This window comes from Macaca fascicularis, chromosome 8 (assembly GCF_037993035.2).
Source record: "Macaca fascicularis isolate 582-1 chromosome 8, T2T-MFA8v1.1".
Lineage (NCBI taxonomy): Eukaryota > Metazoa > Chordata > Mammalia > Primates > Cercopithecidae > Macaca > Macaca fascicularis.
The window spans coordinates 142394995-142422611 of record NC_088382.1 but is presented as its reverse complement, the minus strand read 5'-3'; the positions used below and the strand labels follow the sequence as shown (position 1 = coordinate 142422611).

The window sequence follows — 27617 nt, the reverse complement described above, 5'->3', positions numbered from 1 at the left end:
TATTAATTAATCTGGAGGTTTGAATATGCCAAAGTGTTATTAATGTCACATTTTAGACAGGTTCAGGAAGAACATTTCCACAGTGCATTAATTTGATGCACTATTCTTCGCTAGCTTAATTTAAAAATTATCTTTATAGAGAAATTCTCAAAGTCCTCAAAATCTTGCGGCTATATTACGCAAGATAGCCGCCCCCCGCCGCCCTTAGCTTTGCCCAAATAACACCTGATTTGGCATATTTCCTTGATGAAGGCAAGTCAAAAGCTTGTTGGGAAAAAGCAACTCATAAAATGAGAGTCATTTATGAAACACAATTCTACAAATATTGTTAACATTGCTGTAATTAAGAATTCTAAAGAAAAAATGAAAAATATACTAATATAAAAGAAATATACTACTACCCAAATATTATTTCAATTGTTTTGTATCTTGGCACTGATCTTAATGTTACAATGCATCATAGTGTGACTAAAGAATCACTACTTATTAAAAACAAACATCCATAACATCCAATAAATTTAATTTTTACAACCTGTAATTTTACCACAAACCAAATTGGCTCAGTGTCTCACTTTGACAAAACAAAGTTTTAAGGCAATAATATTAATGTCAATTCATGAACATATCTGATCAACCAGAATAACAAAATAATTGTTTTAAAGCAAAAAAAAAAAATTGAGACTTTTGTTTAACCAGGTATATACTAAACAATGTTCCCAACATTTTAATCAATCTATGTAGTAACCAAGAAATCACACCACTGAATGCTTAAAAGAACACTTTATTTATACACACATGTGGGAAGACACAAAGCCACTTCCTGATCAAAAGCATTTTTATTTTAAATTGCATTTACATGTTGATTAGAGGAAATCTGCTTGCTAATCATTTCATAACTAAATTTTTGAAAACCAGGCAATTTAAAACAATCACACTTATTTCTTCATGAATGTTTTTAATGTGGTAGTTATACATTTCTAGAGCACTAAATGTTTATACTTTACTGAAGCTGACCAGGTAATTTCAATACATTTCAGAATGACAGTTTACACCGCATGTTATGGAACAAATATGTAGCATATTTCCACATTAGACATTTTTACAGACTACTTTCAATTTCTTAAAATTAATTGTAGGTCCAGGTGCTGAAAATCCCAAATAACAGCAGAATATAAAAGAAAATATTTTAAATTTCTAATGGCACCTTTCTTTTCAGTATTTCAGAAAACATAGCCAACAAATGAAATTGTGGTTTTACCTCCACCCAAGATTCTCCTTCCAATGCTTACCGTCCATTCTTGCTTTGAGCAGTGACAAAGCATACAATACACTGCTTCCATCATATGACTCAGAGAGCCCTATCTGAAACAGCCTACAGAGTGTCAGGTAAGCGCCTTTTAAAGGAAGATAAATGACTATGATTTGTAGAAGGAAAGAAGAAGATAAGAACTCAATGTAAAATTTTGTATTAAAAAATTTTAACTTTCTAAATGACATTATATACCAGGAAAAACAAAACAAAATTCAAAAAAAAAAGGCACTTACCTCACTTCCCATAGACTGGTTACACGATCCAGCTGGGTCGATAGGACAACACCAGCTTAGTGGATGCTGGGATTTCACCTGGAACAGAAACTAGTGACCTATAACTTTAGCAGGTCTAAACCAAAGAAGCAAAAATCAAATGTATAATTTATTTTACAGTCTAAGCTTCCTTTTCTTGCTGCTATTTGGGGCTATCAGCACATAACCCTACAATTAGTTCATTTAAAAAATATATATATAAATATACTTTGAACAATCACCGTTCAAGAAGATGTGCCTTTGGGTAGCTAGGAATACTGAACACTCTTACCTGCCCCTTAGCATCCTCGGGCATGGCTTTAATGTGCATTCTTTTTAAACAACGAATCACTCCATCATAAAACTGAACTGTAAACGTTCCTGAAACAGGAGCAAGTCAGAATCATTAGAAAATATAATTCAAGCTTACAGCAACACTTGAAATCTAACAAGTAGTGACCTGCATAGATAAATGCTTAGGAATGCAAAAACTACAAATACTCCTGTTAAGGACTCCATCAAGTTTAAGTTTACTTTCTCCCTCCCTCTAAAAACAACTCTGAACTCCTGTTTCCCCTAACAAGTACACAAATTAAGTCTTGATAAGTTAGTTCCATGTAATTCTGATTTTTACTAAGAAATTTTATAATTTTACAATAATTTAAATGTTTAGACTCATAACATAGCTGACAAAAGTAAAATCATTACTTACAAAAATATATATTTCCATAGGCATTACCATTTGCTCTTTGAATGTTTCTTTCAAAAGAAGTAATACAGAGAAGGAGCTGATATGCAAAAAAGATCATTTACCCTGGAAAGGATTATTCCTTGGGCAATAACAACAAACTGGAAAATAAGAATTATAGTTCTAGATTTTAAAGCTAGAAAATATTTTACAAATCAACTAGATAAAAGTCTTCACAAAGTAGCTCAGAACACTGAACTCTAGAGGAAGGCTAAATGCTATACCCAGTGGCATTCACCTAAGTGGCAGGTAGCATGGCCATAATTAATATTTCCAATCTCGTCTAGTCATCCATGTCTTTCCTACAAACTCATCCTACTTGAAGGCCTCAAGATTGTCTGTCTATTATGAAGCATATTCACTTTCTGTTACAGACCCCATGCTTTCAAGTCAATATAAACCAGTGCTACTAGAAGATATATAAATTATGTATAATGCCTACTTAAGGAAATTCAAATGTTTTTCTGTCATTTCCTAGATAAATGTTCTTCTACCATTTCCCCAATTAAGGCAGAATCTCACTTTAAGTAAACAGATACTTGGTCTTTATAAAAGAATTATAAATTATAAACAAGAAATATGACGATCATTACTAATGTCCTTGGGGTTGGCACCAAAGCCAATAATATATATGTGCAAAGATTTTTGTGGGGTGTACTTTGAATAACACCATGATTTTATATCTTTCTATAATTAGCATAATGTTGAATTTCACAGATATAAAGATCTAAATTCAAGTTATACAAACAATTGATCAGGTGAATATTAAGGATGTATGTAAAGACACTAGAAATATTTTGAGAATGTCAAACTCTGCGTACACCTTGCACTCCCATCTTTCCTGCAACTTTCTGTCTTCCTTCTTCAACACAGCATTCCAGAAAAACTTAGCTTGTACACCAGGCCGTCTGGGCATCAATACCTCTCTGCCTTTGCTCATGCTGTTTCCTCTGTTGTGATGCCTTTCTCCTTTCCTTATGTATATCTAAACCCCACTCCACTCTTCAAGTACCATTCCCAAGATGAAAACTTCCCCAATACTCCAGAACACCCTGACTGGCCCCTTTTCTTCGCTTCTATATGCTATATTACAAATGCCTAAATGTTCACAATTGTTCATTTTGGTTTGCTGTTACATTGAATGGACGGCTTCTTTTGCTCTTCTGATTTTTGTCAAGGTGGGGAGGGGGCAGGACTATCCACCACTTGGGACATACAGATATCACAGTATTAATAGCTTTCAGAAAACAAATAGTATCTGCCAATATTTCAGTATGTGTTCACTGAAACTACTCTTGAAATCGCTGGGATCACAATCAGTATCATCACTCTTCCACTAAGGTAAGCTGAATTTTCTATATTAAATGCCTGTAGATGAAAGGGATAGAATAAAGAATGAGGGTGGTTTTGTTCTGAGTGTGTGTGATATGTGTGTACTTGCATCTGCACACACACAGGGAACTTGATGCATGGAACGAAGGTCCCAAAGCTCTTAAAAGAAACTGTTATGAATTAATGTAGAGGGCAATGACCGTGTAATTTTACTTCGTTTTGGGTACATCCTATTACCCAACAGAAGAGATTTGACTTCTTCCTTTACTTCCACAAATTGTTACTGACTGTCTACTATGTGCTAGGCTCTGGACTAGACACTCAAGAGCCAACGTGAATAAGACTTGGGAATGTAAGCTCCATAACACAGCTCCACAGAAGTGTAAGTGCACAGGGAGATACAGGCCCCACTAGAAAAGAAGAAACAGCCTGCACACCTGACAACTGAGATGTCTCTCAACTCTTTCTGTAGCGGTAACCAGTGGTAAGAAAATCATAGCCATATTCATGATTTCAATTCATTAAACAATATATTGGATTAAGGTCTTTATAAAGTTATATCATGATTTCTAGCTAGACTACTATGATTTTTATTTTTCCACACCTAACATTCCTTAATATATCTCTGTTTTCTCTTCTGTCTTCTCTTACCTCCTATTTTCTCTCAAGTTTGTTGTTAGATTAAATCCTCAGCTTAAAAAACTCTTCCATGGCTCCCATCACCTCCAAATAAAATTCTAATTCTTTAGCAAGGTTACATGACACTTCATATACCAATCTTTGCCTTTCCCTCCAACCTGTACTCCAGCTATTCTATCATCTTTAAACGAATCTTTCATTCTAAGCAACCTGCAGTTCCTTAAAATGACATGGCATGCCTCTCCCACTTCTGTTATTTTCCACATATTTATTCCACCAGCAAAGCCTTTTGATCACTTCTTTAGCTAACTTAGTTGTCTTTCAAGACTCAGTTTAAAGGAAATGTCCCCTTACTTAGATTAAATGCCCTTCTTGCCAAGAAGCTGTCACTCAATGTTTGTTTCTTTAGTAATAACAATGAATACAGAAATCCCCCTTATCCACGATTTCACTTTCCACAGTTGCAGTCAACCGCGGTCTGAAAAGGAGTGAGTATAGCACAATAAGGTATTTCATGAGAGAGAGACAAGGGAGAGTGAGAGAGAGAGGAAGGAAGAAAGAGAGAGACCACATTCATATAACTTTTATTACAATATATTGTTTGATTATTCTATTATTATTGTTAACTTCTTACTGTGCCTAATTTATAAATTAAACTTGATCATTCATATACATGTACAGTATAGGAAAAACATAGTATATATAGGGTTCAGTAGTTTCCGAAGTTTCAAGTAGTCACTGGGGGTCTTGGAATGTAACCCCTGTGGATAGGGAGGACTAGTGTAAGTGGTCAAGTTTAAGAAATAACTTTAGTAGAAAATTAATGTATTACTGAATTAAACAAACATGTGCAAGTATTCCATAACTTTTTTAAAGGAGAAATTTAAAAAACAAAATATTCAGGTATGTTTTCAATAATAATTTAATTATTAATTCTTACAACTTTCCAAATAAGTCAGCATATGAATTCTGTTTTAAATTAATGATCTGTCCAACGATTTCCCAGTCTTCTGCAACACTAATAAGCCTAATTTCTGGGTTACTTTCAACATTTTTGATTACTTAAGTAACTTTGGCTCAGTATCTAATATTCTAACAAATATCCACAAAAAACTACTAGAAAATTAACTCAATTATCTGTAGAAATTAACGATAGGACAGCAGGGAGAGACACAATAAAGGAAATCCTCAAATTGGTAAAAATTCCATACTCTTCCCTCAGAAAATATCCTATGTATTTCACTTGTGAATTGAACTGATTTGAATTCCCCTAAATCTTTAACCTTTCCTCACACTCTTGGGTAGATGCTCATAAATAGAACTTGGTCACAAACTAGAAACAGAGAAGTAGAAATAAGATGCATATGATATAAGCCTGTGAATTGAAAGTTGAAAAATTTTAACCAACTATTTTTGTCTACTAATTTAAACACTACTTAGGTAGCACACCATGTAGCATTTTATTCTAGACACATATAACAAATTAAATGCTCCCAAAAAAGAATACTTACAGAAAATATAAAAGTTATACATGATGATATAACACACACTAATTAAAATTTAAAATATAGTGAAATTTTACTATTAATCTAATTTTAAGTCTCAGATCATTTCAAACACATACCTTCTTTGTTAATTGCTTCAATCTTGGCAGGGTAATAGCGACAGTCTGTCCAACGAGCCAGAACTTCTTCTCCAGCTTTAAAATCCTATTTTAAACAACTTTTAAGATCAATTCCATGTATATTAAATAAGCATTTCCTTAACAAAAACAGGCTTTTGTATAATTTAACAGAATCCTTTTAAAATATGTCATTACATAGCTGGCAAAACCAGCAAACAGAAAAAATCTGCTACTTACAAAGAAATCTTCCTCATCTTTTAGCCCTTCTTTTCTTAGTGCCGGTCTCTCAAGGGGTCGCAATCTATTGCTGTCCCAGTAAATCCACTCATCGTAACGATGACTCCAGCGCTCAAAATGGACCAACATCTTGCCCTCCTCATAGTCAATTTTTTCAATTCGTGATGGATACCTCAAAAATCAAAATGCTTCATATCAAGAGAAAATCCTTATATTTGTACAAAGTATTATACATAGAAGACTTAGCTGAACGTTGCTTACCATTAAAACCATGAACAAAACAATAAATACGTCCATATTTTAAAACTAATCAAAAAAGTCTGCTTGTCTTTATAAATGATTGTCCTCAAGATCTGAATAAATTCCTTGATACACTCCCAGTAGAAATATAAATGACTGCACTGTTTTGTGAAGTAATGTGGTAACATACATCAAGAACCTTAAACATATTCCTACTTTCTGACCCAACAATTCCAATTCTGGAATTATATACAGAAAACATTATTTGTAATAACAAATAAAGTGGAAACCATCTAAATATATGATTGGAAAAACTGAAGATTGTCTAGAGCTATGCAAACAATGATATATACACTGAATGAAATATTATGTAGTCACTGAATGTGGTGTTTACAAAGAATTTACAATGTGGGGAAAATGTAAAAAATAAGCACTCTACTTAGCATAAATATAAATATGTAAATTTTGTCTAGCAAAAAATACATCAGCATGTACACTGTCTTTATATGGCATAAGCTCACTTTCTTATTTTTCTGTATTTATCAATATTTTATAAAGAGCAACAATGATGGTAAGGCTCAGTAAAACCTTAAATTTAAAAACATAAAATATTTCATTGTTCTGTCTTGATGTGTGATAATTCTGTAATTCCAAAATAGGAATTCGTTAAAACTTTTTACAAGGAAAGTTGCTTCGTCATTCTTAATGTACTGTATTAAAATGTTAACAGACGACTCAATTTTTTTTAAAGCATGATTAAATAACATTCAGAGCTCAATAGCAGCACACAGTGGATGATTCAACCATACAGTTTATCCCATATTCTTGCTAGTTTTTGCTAAATTCAGAATCTTTGTTTTCCCTGTGGAAAACTAGCTTTAAATATAAAGTACAATGGACTTTATATAACTTTGAAATGTAGGAACTTATTACTACCTAATTTATAGCTCAATCTTGCTATTCAGAGTTTTTTAGACATTTCAAGGATCATTCTCTGGTAGAGCTTCTTCCATATTTGACATTCAACCCCACTTTGATCTAATGATATTGAGTTCTTGGATTTTCCTCAAACATACATGGCTCTGTGTCAAGTATTTACACATTCTCTCAGTGTCAAGCATTCACACATTTGTGCTATTCTCCATTCTATTCTTTCTGCAGAGCCCTAAACCACCCTTTCCTTCCTTTGTATACAAATCACTGCAGACTTGGTCAAACACAGAACTGCTTGTGTGAAGACTTCTCTAACTCCTGGGGCTCCTGCTGCTCTGACAGCACTCATCTCATTATAGCTGTACATCATCTCTGCACAGGTTCTCACTCAAACTGGGTGCTGCAGAACATTTATATCTCTTGGAACACTGATATGTGTGTGGCACCAAAAAAAAAGGGTGTTGTCAAATAAGCTAGGGAATTACTGGATTAAAAACGTTAGGTTGTATTCTTTATTGAAAGACTTCTTGGTGCAGTCAGCGAGATGGAGATAAGGCATTCAGTGTTACTAGATTCAAGAAAATATGTAACCCCTTTTATCATGAAAATGTATTAACATTTCTTGAGATAGCAAATAGCTAAGAAAGATGAGGTTAAAAACGTTACTCTGGCCGGTGAGTTTCTGGAGACAAACAGTCATGTTTACTTTTGTAGTCCCCAGCACCTAGCACCATGACAGGACACAAAACTGCTATTCAGGGAATGTTTGCAGGAGTAAGAAGCAGCTTTAAAGAAAGGCAATTTGCTCATTTCTTCAGAACAAAGAAGGCAGTTGACCAAATTATAGCCTTGTTAGATGTTAGTCTTTTGCAGGGAGTAAAAAGAAAGGCATAAAAACAAGAAAACTTAGCAGATTAGCATACTTCCTGAGGTGGATGTGCCTACCCCACCCACTTAGAATCAATGCTGTAATACTTGTCTTTTGCAGTGTTGCTCTGGTTTTGTTTCTGTTGCCCTGGTTTTTAAAACATAAAAATTGTCAATAGCATTAAGAAAAACCTAGAACAAGGTTGTTCTTTATTTTTCAACCTTCACTAGCCACTAAAGTACTATAAAAAGATATTCTATCAATTATAAAAATTATTAAGTTTCTCTCAAAACATAAACACCTCTAATTTCATGTGCTTAATATGTCTTATCATTTACATTTTGAATAAGAAAATAAGTTTATTCTTTAGGTTCCTTCATATTCTAAATGTATTCAACTCTATATATTTGAAACACTTCTCAAAGTGAGAATAGCCCACAGTAACAGAGTTAAACACATCTTTATTTTCACAACATGACTTAATTCAGTAAAGAATCAGCATCTAAGTGAGTTCAAATAATTTAAATCTGGATTGCATTTTAAAGTGACTTATGGTTTTTCTAAAATATTTTAAATTATTCTGGCTGAGATGCCTGATGCAACAACCAAAATGAAAATTATGTTTTGGGGATCCTCTTTAGGATAAGTCATAGCATGCTGTACTCTCTACATAAATATCTAGAAACCAATACGTACACTTGGGATGAAGGCCAAGAATTAAATAAGTAACACAAATACCCCAGATTCTTCTCTATTTTAATTTTTATCATGTTCACTAATCAAATTTTGAATCTTAAAAGGTGTTAGAAATATTACCATTATCAAAAATGTCCAAATTTCTGTTCATTCATTAAACATTTATTTGAACATCCAATAAGACTAAGGCACTTGCTAGGCACTGTTAGTACATAAAAAGGAAACAACTCAGCCAGGCACGGTGGCTCACGCCTGTAATCCAGCACTTTGGGAGGCTGAGGCAGATGGATCACCTGAGGTCAGGAGTTCGAGACCAGCATGACCAGCATGGAGAAACCCAGTCTCTATTAAAAATACAAAATTATCCAGGCATGGTGGCGCAAGCCTGTAATCCCAGCTACTCGGGAGGCTGAGGCAGGAGAATCGCTTGAACTCAGGAGGCAGAGGATGCAGTGAGCCAAGATCGTGCCATTGCACTGGGCAATGACAGTGAAACTCCGTCTCAAAAAAAAAGGAAATAACTCCTATCACTGAAGGGTTTAGCTTAGGGTCAGATTAGGAGAAAGAAAGAGAGAAGAATCAGAATATTTACTGTCACATGTATGTCAGGCTCTGTGTTTTTTACTTATTGAGTACCAACTGTTCTTTCTATATGTTTTCTCATTTGATCTTGGTAATCATCAAAGGTATAGAAAACATAGTGTACGTTTAACAGATGAAGACCTGTCCAAGAATACACATGGTGTAGCCAGTATTAAAAACCAAGACTAAGTGGAACAAAAGTCTGTACTCTATGCCAAGGAGAAATGCGATAAGGCCCATCTAAGTGATTATATCACACATAGTAAAACTGGTAAGTGTATACAAAAACTGTATACAAGATGCTTTAATAGTCCATAGAAAATCTGTAATTTACTGAAGGTTCTTGGGAGACGTTGTTTATGTTAGACTTGCTAGGAGACATCTAGAATATAGGCCTAATGAGCACAAACAAAGTGCATACACAGAGCATAATTCATTTACTCAGTGTTCACTAACTTAAAACCATCACACAACTCTGAGCTGGGCAAGCAGCCATGGATTTCAAGAGAAGTAGGATATGGTTATTTGTCCTCAAAGACCTCACGTTCAGAGACTGGAGGAGCACTTAAAGGAAAGAGTAATAGTCCTTTTGGCTAGACTACATGGTAAGTAGTAAAGCAGGTAAAGGAGAATAGTAAGACATCAGATGGGACTTCTTAGCGGGGTTGAAACTTGAAGGGCTACAAAATAGCAAACTAATGAAACAACCGTTTACTCTACAGATAACAGGGAGTGCCTTAAAGTTTGTACTTAATTTGGTTGCCAGTTACATCTCAGAGGAAAAAAATCATAACATCAAGATCTTTGCAATACATGTAAAATGCATTAAATAGTAATTTAACATATAGCTTTGCACAGTGAAGTTATTTCTAGCAGATGGCTCATGGTAATAATGTTTTGATACATACAGTGAAGGAAAAACCCTGTTGAACACAAATGTATTTACAAATGCCTCTGTATACTGAACTACAACAATATTATTTTGATGTACTATTTATGTTTTATTCTAATTGACTGTGAATTAAACATAAGATTTTTCTGATTGAATTTGGAAGATGTAGTGTTAATGTTTTTGTTTTGTCATTTTTTTAAAGGTTGAATCATAGAAAGCTGTTACATTAAAGAATAGTGATTAGGCCCGATCCCAGACATTTATGAGTAATTTGGAAAAAGATTCAAGAAGTGGAAGACTGAAGTTTCAGAGTTTAAAGAGTCACAGATAAGACATCGGTAACAATGATTAGAGATAAAGAGAAACGAAAACCACCATAGCTGGCATCTCTCAAGGGTTCAACCGAAAGAGACAGAGAGAAGGCAACTTCACTAAAAGTAAGATTTCTCAGTGCCAGAATTCTACATAGAGCTCTCTTAACCTTTGTATATTACTGCAATGCACCATACAATTTCTGCTATGTACCTTGCCTAATTCCACTTAAAATTCAAGCATTGTTTAAATGTTATCTACTTATGCAGAAAATAATCACCTCCACTGCTGAGTCTACCTTGCTCTCTCACATGTCTTGTATACTTGAATCCCAGGAAAGAGTTTACCCTCAGAAAACTTAACAAGAAAAATAATTCACTCTAAAATGGACTCTTTATTGTTTATTTGGCTTAATGGAAATGAAGAGCATTCCAAAATAGAGAAGACTCTAAAATGATTCTTGCAGAATTTAACAGAATTTTCACATACTCAATTCTACTAATCTCAACTGATTTCTTGAGACCCTTTCTGAATTAGTGTGGGACCCTTTTGAATTACTGTCCTCTAATGGCCAAGTCAAACTGTAGCCATAACTAGAGTAGAGCAAAGCCATCACCAAGAATAAAATGTTTTTCACCTTCTCTAAACTCCTATAGCATTTTATTGCATTATCTGATATGTTGTCATTTTAACACTATGACTCCCACTTGTACAAGACTCTTCAGAGAGTGGCAGTATCTACAGATTCTGGACTGACACCATAATCTCGTAAGAACAGAAACTGACCAAACAGGTTAGCTATACTGTAAACATACAGTATCAGTTCCCTGTTGTATCAACTCTTAAGTGTTATCAAAACATAAATATGTTTTGCTTAAAATTTATTTTTGCATGTTTTACAGAAACCTAAAATGGGAATTATTACCAGTGAATTCTTATTCTGGCTCACATTGTTAACTGTTTTACAGGGGTAGGTCTGGACTCACCCACTAGATCAGGAGACTGAATTCCCTGAGGCTGCCTGCAAAATGTTATGTGCTTGGTGTAGATGTGTATGGGTATTCTTTTGAGGTGAGAATTTCCAAGTTAATTAGATTTTCAAAGTGGTCCACATTCACAAAACCAGAAACTTTTGAAAGGCAAGATCATTTATTAACTCAAACTGTCAGAGCTTCATTATCCTAGGATAAAAGAGGGAAGCAATAGTGGGCATGCAGCTATGCCAGAAATATAATCTGACGGATTAATTTTAAAAAATTCTTTGCATTCAACGTAGGAACATTAATACAACTAAACATCATTTGCATTTAAGGAATTCATTCTGATTTATATTCTAATTTGAAATATATATCCAGATTTTTATCTGTATTGATTAAAAAAAAAAGTCAACCATGAGAAAATGACAAGGGAAATTAACTGATACAACCTAGAATCTCCTGAACTTAAGTCAAAATAGAGCTGATAACTACCTCAACGACAAGTTGCAATCCACCAAGCAGGGCCAGAATATGTTGACAAATGCCCTATAGGCCATGAGAATTCACGAAAAGATTTAGGATCTAACTAATCATTTGAATAAGCACCATACCAATCAAAATGGCAACATCTTTTTATAAACTGCCTCAATAAGTTATTCCAATTATGCATTTTAAGTAGTCATTTTCTTGTTTATAGGGATAAGCCAATAGGATGTCTAATTCATGTAAATTTAGAAATTGACAGTTCCTCATTCATTTCATTTATTCAACAAAGAAAAAGAATCAAGTACGTTAACATAATTCAACATAATGATAGCAGTATAATAAAGACATGCCAGCATACAGAAAGAGTATCTGAACAAGGATGCTCTCTTGGACAAAGTACTTCTTTATGTTTTAAAGGATAGCATGTATGAAATACACCTAAAATATGACTTAAACATAACTAAAATATTAGCAGAATCCTAGGGATCTAGGATTATTAATTCAAAATAGTTTTGTGAATAAGAACTTCATCTATAACTATGGTAGTCATAAAAAATGACTAAAAGATTAGAAGAACTAGAAAATAGAAGGGTAAGAGCTGTCTTACATCTAATTATTAGTAAGAGGATTATTTGCCAAATAACAAAAATTAACACAGAATGCAACCCAAAGCAAACAAAATATTCTTGTATCCTAGTTACCCTTTAAAATGTTTAGTTTCCTGGAAGCACTTTAAATTTACATTAAGCTTTATAATTTTCAAAAATGTTTTCTCATTCACCCATTGATTATAACTGCAGCAATGATATCACCTACTACAATTACAGTATTTTAAATTCAGCACTTTCAGATACTGCATGTTCATTTGCTTCATACTTTAAAAACAATAAACTGAAAACAAAACTCTCTTGATTAATTCAAACTCAGTATTCCACAATGCAATGTTAATACAAAATAGTCTAAAATTTCAAATCATTCAGATGATAGCTTATAGGTCAAAACCATATCTTCTCCAACACTGAAGTGTAAGAACCTCATCATATTATTTCTCAGGTCTTTTCATACCTATTGATCCCCATAATACACATATGGCATGAGCTGATAGTTCACCCTGCTTTCTACTTGTCCACAACTTTTACAACAAAGAGAAGAACAGAATTAGCTATGTCTTCTCTTTTAGAACCTTGTGACAGTACTTTGCAAATTAATGTTTCACTTCAGGTCACTGTATTTAAGTTCCTGTTCCACTCTCCTCCCAACCCCCACCCAGCACCTGAATCCTGCCATGCCTATATTCACTCACATTGTCAGTTCTAACCAAATCAAAACACCTGTACCATAGCCTTTGTACTCACTACCTTCTCCCACCACAAGCATCCATTAAACCACAGAGAATTTCTTTCCTACTCCACTAAAACATGATCTTTCTGTCATGAGTATTGGACTCAAAGTTTATGCACTTCATACAGTTTTTTCAAGTTACAACTATCGTTACTTAATTGTGCTAGCGAAACTCAAAATCGAGCAGGTTGCAATCAGCCAGTTATATTTCTTAACATTTAGCACTTTAAAAAAACTTTACTACAGACAGTTATATTTGTTTATATGCCTACTGATTAAAGTCTGATGAATTTACATTGATTCCTCCTGCATTTGACTACACCTTCTTAAAATAATGAATGTTCATGTTACTGTTATGATTAAAATTAATGTTTAAGTGCCTACCATGTGGCCTATAACATGCATTATTTTGTTTAAATCCTCAAAGAACCCTTTAAATGAAGTACTAATACTGTTACCAGTTTTTAAAGGGAGGTCATGGAGGCTCTGAAACATTCAGTAACTTGCTCATGTTAAAACAGGTAATGAATGGTGGATCCTTGAACTGAGGTATTCCTGTCCATGAAGACTATGCATTCAATCATTACAGATTCTGCATCTTGCAACTGATGATTTTCAGTTCTTATTACATTTATGGCAGTGCTTCAGTATAGGGGATGCTTACCAATTAAAAACAGATAAAACAATATAAAAATCAAATTATTTTATCTATTTATTTTTTCTTAAAATTTTAATTTTAATCTCTCATATACAAACAACATGCCTAAAGTTGGTTTTGTTAGACCAAAGAGTATGGAAAATAATTGTACAAAATAAATATCCTCCATGCATAAAATTACTAAGCAAAGATAAAAGGCTCTTCTGTTTTATTAAAATTTCTCAAAACAAAAGGGTACTACATCTCAACTATGACTAAGTATGAAACATCACATTATTAAAATTAAATAATTGGAGTAAACAAAGTAGCTTAACTTTCATCACGTTTGAAACTCATAAATTTTAAAATTAAGAGGAAATCTAGGATATGATACGTTACAGAACAAAGGAAAACAAAAAGTGACTTTAAAAATAAATTAAATTTGCTAATCTAGGTTAACAAATAAAATCTTATGTTTAGTTTTCAATCCAAAAGTCACAATGCATTTGCCATAATTTTCTGCAATGATAACTAGGTTATTTCAAGATATCCCAAAACTTTTGTGTTCATTCATCCTTTTTAAACCCAACAAAATTCAATAAACTTTGCTGGGTACCTTTTATGAGTAAGTTACTATGTTAAGGCCTTGTAGATATACCATTTCATATAAGTAGTTTATACTTCAGTACCCTCGCTAATCAGGATGTACCAGAAATACGTTTATTTCTAATTGATGGTAACTTTTTTGACAATAAGAAAACAGACTTTCAAGATACTCTGAATATTAAGTAAATATCTATATTCTTCCTTCAACTTTACTGCAACAATCCTCCCAAAGTTGAGGTAATTATAACTACTGAAATAACATAATACTTGCATACCAATTTCTAATTTAATAAGAAGTATATTCTTATGTGCTGACTAATGATCTGTAGCAAGAAATGATAGGGAGTGGTCAACACTTCTTTAAAATACACAGTTACAGTAAAAATACTAAAAAACTGGGACCTTAATGAGGAACAGCAGAACTAAGCTGCCTTTTCAATATTCCGTTAATTTCTTTTAAAAATTGTACTACTGATATTCAAAACTTAAAATTAAAACTAGTATTTTCTCCCTCAGCTTAAATCACTTAAAACCAAAATTAAAAACATAAGCATCTGCAGATGCCATTTCTGTCTACTCAGCAAAACTAGAATTGCAAAACATTCTTTTTAGTAGAGTTAACTACCACAAAAGATAAACTGTTTCCCAGCTAGTGGCTTTAATCAACCCCCAACTAAAAACTAAACCATTATCTAATGTGATGTGACAGGGTGAAATCTCGTAACACATACATTCGGCAGGAATGATGTAACAAATAGGGAGCTAGATGTGTGTCATATGTGATGGCTGGACTTCAACCAAATGTCAGAAAAGCAAATAAAACGGTCTTTTCTCTTGTTCCAACCCTTACCACTATATGATCACACACACAAAAAGCACAGCACAGTAAGCCTGCGATTCCTGGACTTTACCCTCATTATAAATGTATGAAGGAGGCTAAGAAATCATCAGGTTGGAGGTTTGATTCTAAAGTAAACTTAGGAGGAAAGCTCTCTAGGACAGATAAACTTGAAATTTACCTACCTTGCTCAAGCCCTCTAATTCCAATGAAAAGGAGTGGCATAGGCTTGCCGGACTTTCAGGGCCCTTCTAGATGCCAGACATACACTCACTACTACAATCGGTCAGAAACTACGGTGGTCCATGAACACTGAGCCCATTTAGTTAACTGGGGCTCAAAGCTTTAGGAAATCTATGTGAGACAATGGGCTGTAGTGGAGAGATCGTTATACTGGGAGCCAAAAGGTTTCATGTCCAATATAGTTATACCCCAAATAGCTCAAACCTCTCCATTTTTTTTCCAAATTATGTTCAGTTTTCTACATTTTTCTCATTTTCTCCTCTCCATAGGTAGTTCAAAACTGCTGGCTTTTTTTGAACTATGACTTTTTGACTGTCTTACCTCCGCTTCAAGTTTGTGTTATTTACCCATCTAAAAGTGTGATTTTAAAAAAAATAAAAAAATAAAACCTGTCATTCCTGAATAGGTGAAAATCAATAAAAAGAAATTGAGTTTGGAATTCAATGGCACCTGACAGATCATCTAAAATGTAAGACTTTCATTTTAAGGTCATTAAAGCAGAGAAATACCTCTCCAAAATCACTAGTTCATGGCAAAATAGCACTTAAAACCCATATTTTATGACTTCCAGTTTAATTTATTTTTTCTAACACTTTTGTTTTTCAAAAAAACTAGGATAAGCAGAAAAAGCTTATAAATCAGAAAAAGTTCTATAAACAATGAATTAACATAAAAAAAGAACACTAGAGCAAGAACTACCTGAAACCAGGTGTGTGTTCAAATAAATAAGTCTTCTCTATCCCTATTTCTAATCATGCTTTTCACATTTGTGGAGGGGTACAGGGAAGCTTTCTTATATTTAGCATTGTTCAAAGGAATTTATGGGGCTTTCTTTTGTGGAAATTTTAAAATAGAAGTAAAATGTTTGTGTACTGGTACAGACCTGCTTGATAATTAAACTGGATGATTCACTTTGATCTTAAGATTCAAAATTTGTGACTAAATGTAAATTATCTCAGACTTTTTAAACAAAACTTACAGATTTCAATTGAATTGTCTGCAAGAAGGGTCCTTAAGCTGGAGGGCATGTGTAAGTTTTCTATGAACTTATGACCATAGTATATAATTCATTTATTTTGGTGTATACATACAACTGTATATTTTTTCTGAGTCCACGGCTGGCATTGGTTTTCAAAGGTAATGACTCAAAATAATAATCATTACTTTCCATGTATAGACAAATGGAAAGAATCCCAAATTACAAAAAGACAAAAATTGCATGCATTTTATATTAGCAAAAGAACCTCTATTTTTGAAGTATTCACCTAGTGTTCCTACAATACTGTATTTGATCTACGTGTTATATTTTAGGACCATTCTCCTACTCTAAATATAGATGACACAACTTTCTCTAGTAGTGTTTTCCTTTGAATAGTTAAATCTAATTAGAAAAAAAGTAACTTTTTATTCAGAAAATGTATACCTTTATTTAAATTAACAAGTATTTGTACTTGCTATATTGCAAATTTCCTTAATTCTCCTATACTATTAAAATTCTGTTCACGAACATCTTAAAAACTCACATTTGCAAATGTTTCACACAGTTCAAAAAACTCCAAATGTGTGAAAACAGCATTTGCCAATTCAAATTTATACTATTCTATTAAACTCTGATACTTGGAGTTATCTCCACAATTTTTAATCTTTCATATTTCCTTTTCTTTAGATTTAGAAGAGAATTAAATAGAAATATTCCAAAAGAGTCCCAGGGGCATAACTCATCTGAATGTTTTAAATTGACTCTACATTTCAAATTTATTTTAAGATTAACACCAGAGCATGTTATTTAATCTCTTGTGTTTTTGTAACAATCGCTTACTGTAGAATAACTATTTTAATTTCAATCAGAAAACAGGAGTTAAATCAGTAGTCAATACCAGTGTGATTTTATCACTTTTCTTACTAAACAATATTCAGAATGATTAGATACTTTAATACTTGCAAGCAAACTCTATAAAACTCTGTGGAAACATGAGGATTTTATTATCACTTCAAAAAGACTGTCTACAACTTTGGAAGGACAAGACAGATGGAAGAACTGCTTGAGCCCATGAGTTCGAGACCAGCCCGGGCAACATAGAGAGATACCTTTCTCTACCAAAAAAAAAAAAAAAAAGAAAAAGAAAATCAGCAGGTTACTATGGCATATGCCTGTAATCCCAGCTACTTGGGAGGCTGAAGCAGGAGGATGGTTTGAGCCTCGGGAGGTAAAGGCTGCAGGCTGTGGCAAGTCATGATCTCGTGACAGCACTGCAGCCTGGGCGACAATAAGACCCTATCTCAAAAAAAAAAAAGGAAAAAGAAAAAAATGTCATCAGCTTGTTGCAATGACATGTTTTGCCTTGTATGGTTCCAAGTCACTCTCCTGTCAACTAAAGCTACATTTAAAAACTTAATCACTTAACTCTTCAGATCCCCAAAGATTTACTTTTCTATTCTCCCTCTCCCCGGCATTTACCTCAATGCTTTACGATTATGTACCAATCTGCAGAATTTAAAGTAATATATAATTTTATTTGAACCTTAAAAACCAATCTCTAAATAAAAGCCAGTAATGCTGCTTCCATTTTACTGCTAAGAAAACCAAGTTAAAGGACTTACCCATATTTATAGGATTAATAAGTAACAGTCTAAATTTAAACCACCCGCTTACAGTGTCTTCAATATAACTTCAACTCTCAACTTTCTCCTTCCCCAAATATACTTCTGTATCAACACCCCATACTCATTTTTATTCTTATGATGTTACTACCTCCCAGAATTTATAAAACCGAATATCAAGGTTTGGATGCACAGAGTTTGTTGTGAAAAACATGATGAAAATAAGATAAAAGATAGTTGACTGCGCTAGCTGTAAACATTAGCATGTCAAAGTCTTTATGCAGATGACTGAAAAAGTTAAAAGAAAATGTTTTTAAAATATTGTAAAGCTATAATATTTTAAAAAATTAAAACAGCTCACACCACTCAGGAGTTATGTTTGGTCAGTGTAGGAGAGATCCAATTATCAAAAAGCAAATACTGGGACTAAGATGAGTGACCTCCTGATGGCTTCTCAGGGCCTGCATTCATTAGTACTGATAAATAAACCACCAATGAGTGTTCTTATGTGGCTGTGAAGTTACTCTGAAAATAAAAATAAATCACTACTTAAGGCCTGGCATAGTGGCTCATGCCTGTAATCCCAGCACTTTGGGAGGCTGAGGCAGGCAGATCACAAGGTAAAGAGATGGACACCATCCTGGTCAACATGGTGAAACCCCATCTCTTCTAAAAATACAAAAAAAAATTAGCTGGGCATGGTGGTGCGTGCCTGTAGTCCCAGCTACTTGGGAGGCCGAGGCAGGGGAATCGCCTGAACCTGGGAGGTGGAGGTTGCAGCGAGCGGAGGTTGCAGTGAGCCGAGATCGCACCACTGAATTCCAGACTGGCGAAAGAGTGAGACTCTGTCTCAAAAAAATAAATAAAATAAAATAAAATAAAAATAAATAAATTACTACTTTAAAAGGTACAATGTTGTCTTTCTGATCTTTAAGAATTATGTGATACAGTTTGTTCAAGCAATAATAACATACTTTTCCTGAGAAACACTGATTGAGTCTTCCTGTTAAATCAAATCTACACCAAAGCTAAAAGTGAGAGCTTAACTTCAGATTATTTCCACCTACTAAATTTAGAGTTTATCCTTTTATGTCTAGACACATACCAGAAACTATTTTCCTTTTTTATATATGAGAAACCAGCCAGGAGTGCACTTTGGGAGGTTGAGGTGGGAGGATCATTTGAGGCCAGGAATTCCAGACCAGCCCGGGCAATACAGTGACACTTCATCTCTACAAAAAAAATCTTTTTTCAAATTAGCCCAGACTTGTGGTGCACGCCTGTAGTTCCAGCTACTCAAGAGGCTGAGGTGAGAGGATAGCTTGAGCCCAGGAGGTAGAGGTTGTAGTGAGCCAAGATCACGCCACTGCACTCCAGCCTGGGTGACAGAGCAAGACTCTGTCTCAAAAACAAAAGCAAGAAAAACCTTTAATAGGCATTTTAGGTTCTTCACTTGCACCACTTTCCTTTTGCACTTCTCTTCAAAAGGTAATTTATCAACGTGTGATAAGTTAGTTTCTCAGTAATATGCTGCTTTATTGTAAATGTTTTGAGTATAGAGACAGTAAGCAAGATTTACATTCCTGCTGCTCCCTATCCAATGCCTATAATAGTTCAAACTACATTTATCTCAAAGATGACTCAATACTTTTCAAAAAGAATTGAATAAATTTGGAAGACTAAGCATTCAATATGGATGCAAAAAATAGAATATGAAAGAAGGGAGAGAAGAGTGGGAGAAGAGGGAGAAAAGAATTTCGGTGTACTTTCAATGATTAACTATAATATTTTGCTTCTCACAAGAATGTCAGTTTCTCGTCAATCAAATAATCCTATAATTTTACTTAATATTAATGCAAAAATTTATATAATTTCCATGAAATGTAAAATGGTCATTTATAAATGTAATAATATGAAGAACTGTTTATTATCCCATTTATAAATAAGATCTATTAAGAGCACTAATCTCATAGAACTTTTGTGTCCCATATAAAATTCAATGCATCTTAGTAATTAAATAGTTGGTCCAATAGCACACCACCTAATACTAAATTTAAGGGGCAGCTAAGCCTAACTAGTTCTTGAAACTACTGACATTAATAAGCAAAATAACAATAAGAAAAATATCTTTGTAAATTACCTAGAATATATACACATAATATTCTTAATCCTTTTTAAATTAAGGAGCCACCTGAAACAGAATGCCAAAATCTTTATATAAATCAGCTTATAAAAACAAAACTGGCAACAAGTTTCAGTGATATGTGATTATTCTGGCGAACGCTTATTTCCATTATAGAGAACTATTATTACCAGGGTTATTAAAATTAAATCTAAACTCCATCAGTGAGTACATTTGCATGACACTACTCAAATAAGCACATATGAATTTTGTGGCAAGAAGATACAACTTTCATTTGTTCTCTGAAATTCCAAGTATTCTAAAAACACAGAATACTCTAAAAGTACATTCAAGCATGGTTTTAAAAGTTCTTTTTTGTAGTTTTTTGAACTACTGGATCATAAATTTAACAGCTCCTAAGTTAGAAAACATTTTACTACCAAAAGAAAATTTCTCACTAATATCAAAGTTATATTAATAACCCTGAAAATTACTGACAGAATAAACTATGTGTTTCTCCAAAACTGGAAGCTAGTTCAACTGCAACACTGTCAGTTGGGAAGCCTAATATATTAATATGAATTAACTAAGTCACAAAGTCAATAACTTAAAAAATAAATAAATCACTTAAGAGTAACGTCAAAGAAGTAACAAGTATTATTTCTTATACCCTTGTATCACACAGAGATTCAGTAGTATGCCTTTGGAGTAAAAAGCTTCTCTTGGTCAAATGAGAACCAAGATAGCCAAGTGCTGCCTCAACTAGCATTTTTTGTTGCATGTTCTAATGCTGAGTTTCTCAATCATTTTTACCGCCACCCACCCTCATTCCAGTTGTCATTTGGCAAGGTCTGGAGACATTTTGATCGTCACTACTAGGAGAGATGCTACTGCCTAGTTTCCCATGTGCTTCCCAAACCCCTCCTGAGAACTACCATGTACATTCTTCACCTAGTGACAGTATCAATTAACCTCCCTATCTCAAATTGTAGCTTCAAACTGTCCTAAAGCGGAGCTCAAAACAATAGGTCATTAAGCTGGGGTCAGAGATATGTGCCAAGCTCTAATGCCAGATGTTAAGAGAGAGAAACCCTAGCCTGGTCTATACAGTCAAATATCACGACTAAACAAGATTTCTCTGCCTGCCATTGCCAACTCAGGAAGTTGACTTAATACAAATCAATCAAAAGTAAATCTACAAAATGCCCACTATGGTTTTAAATGAGAGAAAATGTCAAAAAGTCTGGGAAACTCCAAGACCAGATAAACAAGAGCTCGCATCAAAATAAATGGGCTTCAAGAGGAACAAAGGCAGCATCCTTCCCAGAAGCGGAACCCCTCTAATGCCCCTCTCAGGTTAGGAGCCTGCGAATGGCAACAAAAAGACATCTGCCAAGACAGCAGAATGAGGGGCCACTTAATCCAAATGAGGAACACACTCCTTAGGAGAAAGGAGAATCCTCCTCATTCCTACTCTGGCCCAGGGACCCCTGCGTGTAGCTTCTCCTTCTGTCCTTTCCAGATGGTAGTTTTATACCAATTCATCAATTTTTCCTAACTACTGTATAAAGGCTATGTTGGGAGGTGTTTACATATACCACTTACCATGATGGCCAGAATAGTGGGAGACACATAGTTCTGAAAGGACAGCCTATTGTGCACTGGAGAGAGTAACAACGTGCCTTTAGGTTACGGCCCTCCAGGGAAAATAGGAGGTTAAGTGTGATTTTGGTTTTAGGTGAGATAATGAATAGTGGAGATGTTTTTGAAAGTGTTCACTATGAAAAAATGCTATGCTAACCATTAATATACTCTGTAGTTTGAAAGACTACCACTGACATACCAAAAATACCGATTTAAAACAAAATTTATCCAAAACTTGAGAAGTTGGTTCTCTGGATCACTCCTCTCTCTACTTCCACCAATATAGCTCATGTGAGGTATATATGAGGTATACACAAACCTCACACTCTAGACAATTATTTTCATTTCTCAAACACCAAAAATGATTGTACTAAATAATTTCATCAGTTGACTAAAAATAGTTTTTAAATGCTAAACTGAAAAAGCCTAAAGAGTAGGAAAACTAAAAAACAACGTATAATGTGTAATCAAAATGTGAATACACTGATGTTTCTGCTACCATCAGTGGAATTTACTGTCTTAATTAACATATGTAAGGCTACAGATATTGTGATATTTAGGTGAAAGTTCTATATTTTCCATACCATTTTTGTAAGTAGTCCAGTGCCTCCAAACGAGCACCAATCTCAAAAGTGATTCCAGGGCGATTTGGGGGCTTTTTACTCATCTTGAGATCCTATTCTTCAGTATTCTCTTTTCACTACCTCAAGAGAAAGAAAAAAGTTAGATTCCGATGCAGAAAATGCATAGGAAGTAGAGTATAAGGGAACAGGTAAAATTAAATTTAAACAGAATTTCTAAAACAATACATGGGAATATAAAATACTTGCCAAATTGTTAAGAAATCTGAAGGAGTATTACCAACATCTCTATATAAAGTTCTGTGCAATCTGCAGGCAATCTTGATAATGACTTAAGAAAAAGAACAAAGAAAACATAACTATCTAAAAAGAATGAATAAATGGACTGTTAAAAATTGTTAATAGCTAAAAATGCTTTATATTTTAGCTTGAAGATACCCAAGAAAATTCTCCATGGGGACAGTTGAAAATGCTTTCCTGCCTTTGAAAAATTAAGGCAGCTGAATGTTCTGGAATACGACTACTGAAATTCTTGAGAACAAAATCAATTTTTTAATTTCAACAAATATTTGTTGAGTGCCTCATACTACAAAACATTAGATAAGGCCCTACAGCACACAAAGATGGAGGAAACAGTGGGCACAATCCTCTGCCAGTAAAGATACCACTAACTCCTCTTGGGATTAGGATGTTTCATTACTCATGATCTCCCACCTTGGCAGCATATAATTCAATAATTTTAATTTAACATATAGTGTTACAAAAGAGACTGCTTTCTTATACTTCACATTCAACAAGCAATAATAATATGCTTTTGTTAACTCTGAGTATTTCTACTATATTTCAATATAGACAGTGTCCACATTGATAATAAAAGTGGTTGCAATGCTAGAACAAAAACTGCAAAGGAGTACCTATGTATCCCTAGGTCGTTCACACGCAAAGTATTATATTTTGGGCCACACTGGCCACCGAGCACATTTGAGGTGGCCTCTTTTTCACTAATGGGTATATGAGGAACATGAATAAATTTTGAGATAACCTAATCAAAACATAACTCATAATTAGAAATGTAAATTGATTGTTATCAGGGGCAAGGAGAGATCCCTAAAATGTCCTTCAATATTTGAGATCACTAATGACTATGTTCCCTAGAGTTTAAAACGAAAAAAAGAAACACACACACTTGTCATTTTTTATAATGGTTTTGTCACAATTCAAAATAGACATAACAGAACAGCAAACATAAAATTTCAACTGCTCCCTCTTTTCTCTTTGAAAGAGCCTGATAGATCAGGGAAAAAATAGCATCAATACGGGCCATGAAAATATGCGAACTCAAATACTCATGGTTGGAGGGGGAGAGTGGGTATCCTCCTGCTATGGCATAAGCAAATATTAAAGCATTAAAATGTTAACAGGGATCTTGCCCAGGGTGTAGGTGGTGCAAAAGAACAAATGTATGAATATTTCTAACAGAGGTCTCGTCAGTGTGCAACATGTAAGGCAGTTACTTAAATGTGTAGAAATCGAATCAACCTTTTCTGCTGTCCGTCACAGGAAGAAATCAGTAAGAGGTAGTAAAGGTACACTAACATCTTCCAGGATCAAACTTACAGCCCATAATTAAGCGATGGATTGAGTAAGTATAATCCCCCACTGACACTTAGGGGTGAAGTACCAGAAAAAAAACAAGATTTTCCTTTGTCTTAGGTTTGAAGAGGGAAGGATGAAGAGGGACTTGAATTAAGGAACTTTTATAAAGTAAGACAGCCTACTGGGAGTAAAACTTGAAGCAAAAAGAAGGCAGAGAGCACGGAGAGGAATAAAAACAGAAAGGAAAGGAGCAAAGAATGGCAAGAAATAGGACAGTGGAAGTTTTCGGAGATGACAAGTGAGAGAGAAGAAGAAATGAGCAAGAAGACATAGAGACGGATAACGTAAAGCAATGGTCAGAGAATGACCGCCAGGCCAAAAAAGGTGAGGAGGTGAAGCCAGAGAGGGGTGGCAAGCGACAGGCAGGAAAGGCTGAGACCGGGCTGGCAGGGAGCTGGAGAAGCCTCCAGGTTTGACAGCCATCCGGCCCTCGGCAGGGGGGTAAGGAAGGGAGGGGAAGGGGGAGCGGCGGCGCCCAGACAATAGGGCCGGCGAGTTACGGGGAGGGAGGCAGAAGGGGAGCGGGCCGGAGAGAGAGACACCAGAATGGGGCCGTCCCGGGCGGCCTGGCGGTGGCCAGGCGGCCTCCCGGCTCAGCCGCCGCCGCCTCTTACCGACTCGGCCTCCTCTCTGCACAGCAGCCGGGCCGTCCGGGGCCGAGCTGGGGTACGAGCAGGGCGGCCAGCCCGGGCCTCTGCCTCTGCCTCCGCCCAGGCAGCGGCCGGGGAGGGAGCAGGAGCGGAGCGAGCTGGGGCCGCAGCGCCGGATCGGCCCAAGGTTTCGCGGGAGGGAGCTGGGTCCGAGCCCTCAAGCTCGCTCAGGGTCCGCTGCCATCGCCGCCGCCACCGCCTCCGCCGCCGGCCAGCCCTGACGCGACGCCGGGCCCCGGCGACGTCAGCCGCCCGCGACGTGCCGGAAGCGGGCCTGGCCTTGTCACGTGACTCGCGAGGGTTGGGCCCGGGCCGCGCAGCAGATTGGCGGGCCGCCGTGGGAGGCGGGGCTTTGCGGTCCTTGATGGACCGCTAGCGGGCGGGGCTCTGGGTTAGTGGAGGAAAGAACGCGAGCTCTTGGTGCCTATTGGTAGTTGTGAAGTGTTTGACCTTTGAGATTTGAGGACGAAGGGCATTGCTTGTTATTCTTGATTCGTTGGGAACCACGTCCCCCAAACCCCTCTACCCAGGACCCTTGGCAAACTTTTTCAAATGCACTACATGCTTTCTTAGATATCCACCCCATTCCACATCAAGAATAGAGCATGGTTACTGCTACAAAATCAATAAACCTCCCTTGAATGGATACTTTGTGATAGACGCTAGGCTGTAAATATGTCACCTGACAATCACAACTGTACAACTGTGTTACAATTGTATTGCTTTCCAGTCTTGGAGATCTTTACAATACAAAGAAGCATATTACTAAGATGTGTGTGTGCGCTCGCGCTGAGGCACAGCTGAATAACCTTAACCTATGGCTACATTGATATCACTTCCCCAGGACTACACAGCTAATGATAGCAGAACTGCTTTTATTGAATACCTACCCTCCCAAACTCTACTAAGCATAGGAGACAGTATCCCTGCTGTGGGGAGAAACCAATAAGTGAACACACTGAAAATAATATTGAGATGAAACATCTTTTTTCTCTTGCTTTCCACTGTACCACTCTGGCTTTCAAGTGCAACACTGCATACAAATGACACATTTATCTTGCTTCATAGTGTGGAGTTAAAATAGCAAAGTAACTCTCTTTAAGCTTCAGTTATAGTAAGAGTCGGTAAAATAAACAATCATTTTTTTTTATTCAACAAACATTCATTTAGCACCTACTATATCACTAATAGCTACTGAGCTAGACTGAGCATGGTGATACATAGAAAAGATAGAAATAAGACAGTCTCTAGTGGATATTTGTTGCCTTGTTATTTGGTTGCCCGGCATCTCAACTCTCTTTCCATGTTTGAGAAATTTCTCGTCATGGTTGTCGTTAGTTCAGAACACCAAATACTTGTAGCATCTTCCTTAGGACATGACAGGATTATACTTTCTACCCTCCTTAGAATTATGCATGGCTATTTGATTTGCTTTGGCTGATAAAATGTAATTAGAAGTGAGATTTGTCATGGCCGGTTGGTAATTTTTAACGCCAGCTCACCAAACTTTCTGTCTCTGGCACAGTGTAAAGCGGTGTTCGAGATGATAGCTGCTCTACCATCTGTCTAAAACTGTCTACCGGGTTCTAGACAGATTATAATGAACCAAGGCCTCACTGATAATCTACAACTACTGTGTTGTATAAGGAAAAAAATAAATATTTATTATTTTAAGCTATGGAGATTTGGGGGCTGGATTGTTTGTTACACAGCATAATCCTACCCAAACTAAATGATACATCCAACCTTATGTATCTTGGATGCAGAATCAACCTCCCACTAAATAAGATGAAAATATCAGAAACTTATGTTGCCAGTCTCCCTTGCAGCTAAAGTTCTAGTCTCAAGTAAAACTCTCTTACCAATGACTTTGTCGCTAATGATGTTCAAAATAAGGAAACTTTTCTCCTGCATCTATGGCAGTACCAGTATTCAAGTTTCTGATGGTCAGCCTAGAGTTAAATCTTTCTGAACTCTGGCAGAACCCCTGCTGAATCACAAGCTAGTAAGTGAGAAATAATAAATATCTATTATTATACACCACTAAAAATTTGAGGTTGTTTGCAATTTAAATAAAATACATACATAAAGAATAACACATATTCTGTCCATTCTCCCAACTATTTGTTGAGAATCCACCCTGAAAAGACGATTGTTCCATTTTAATTGGAACTTGACGATGGGTCTTCCAATAATGACACTTGAAAGAAAAAAATTAAAATGAGGTCTTATATAAATGATTCCTGGCTTCAGTGGATTGAATAGGCTTAGTAATCCTCTGTGGAGTTAATACCATCCCCTAGAGGGCACTTTGGAAATGGAGGAAGGTGTTTTGGTTGTCTCAGGATTGGGGTCGGGCGCTGCTACTACTTAGTGGGAAGGAACCAGGGCTACTAGACATCCTGAAATTTACAGTGCAGTTCCATACCTTGAAGAATTGCCCCAGGTCATGCATGACTTCTGGATGTTCTTCCAGACATTCATGTAGGTGAAAAATCTGTTTATAATTGTCTGTACCTAAAACTGCATTTCACATGTAAGTTTTCACATATAAGTATTTTTGAAAGGT

The 27617-nt window shown here is 35.5% G+C and overlaps 1 protein-coding gene across 36 annotated transcripts in view; it reads right to left on the bottom strand.

Annotated features, from left to right (window-relative positions):
• PHF20L1 (PHD finger protein 20 like 1) overlaps positions 1–25267 on the bottom strand; it is a 74270-nt gene extending 49003 nt beyond the window's left edge. For 11 of the 36 annotated variants that reach the window (XR_012416646.1, XR_012416647.1, XR_012416649.1 and 8 more), the window contains exons 1-6: positions 25013–25267; positions 22746–22861; positions 6144–6315; positions 5907–5991; positions 1856–1944; positions 1546–1635 (exon numbers count right to left, since the gene is read on the bottom strand). Coding sequence is in view for 22 of the 36 variants with exons in the window: in XM_015455202.4 (XP_015310688.3) it covers positions 1546–1635; positions 1856–1944; positions 5907–5991; positions 6144–6315; positions 22746–22828 (519 nt within the window). In the remaining 14 variants the exon portion in view is untranslated. Of the gene's footprint in view, positions 1–1545; positions 1636–1855; positions 5044–5906; positions 5992–6143; positions 6316–22745; positions 22866–25012 lie in introns of all 36 variants that reach the window. The other 25 variants (XR_012416648.1, XR_012416657.1, XR_012416659.1 and 22 more) reach the window with 7 other exon arrangements.
• Between the last annotated feature and the right edge of the window lie 2350 nt (positions 25268–27617).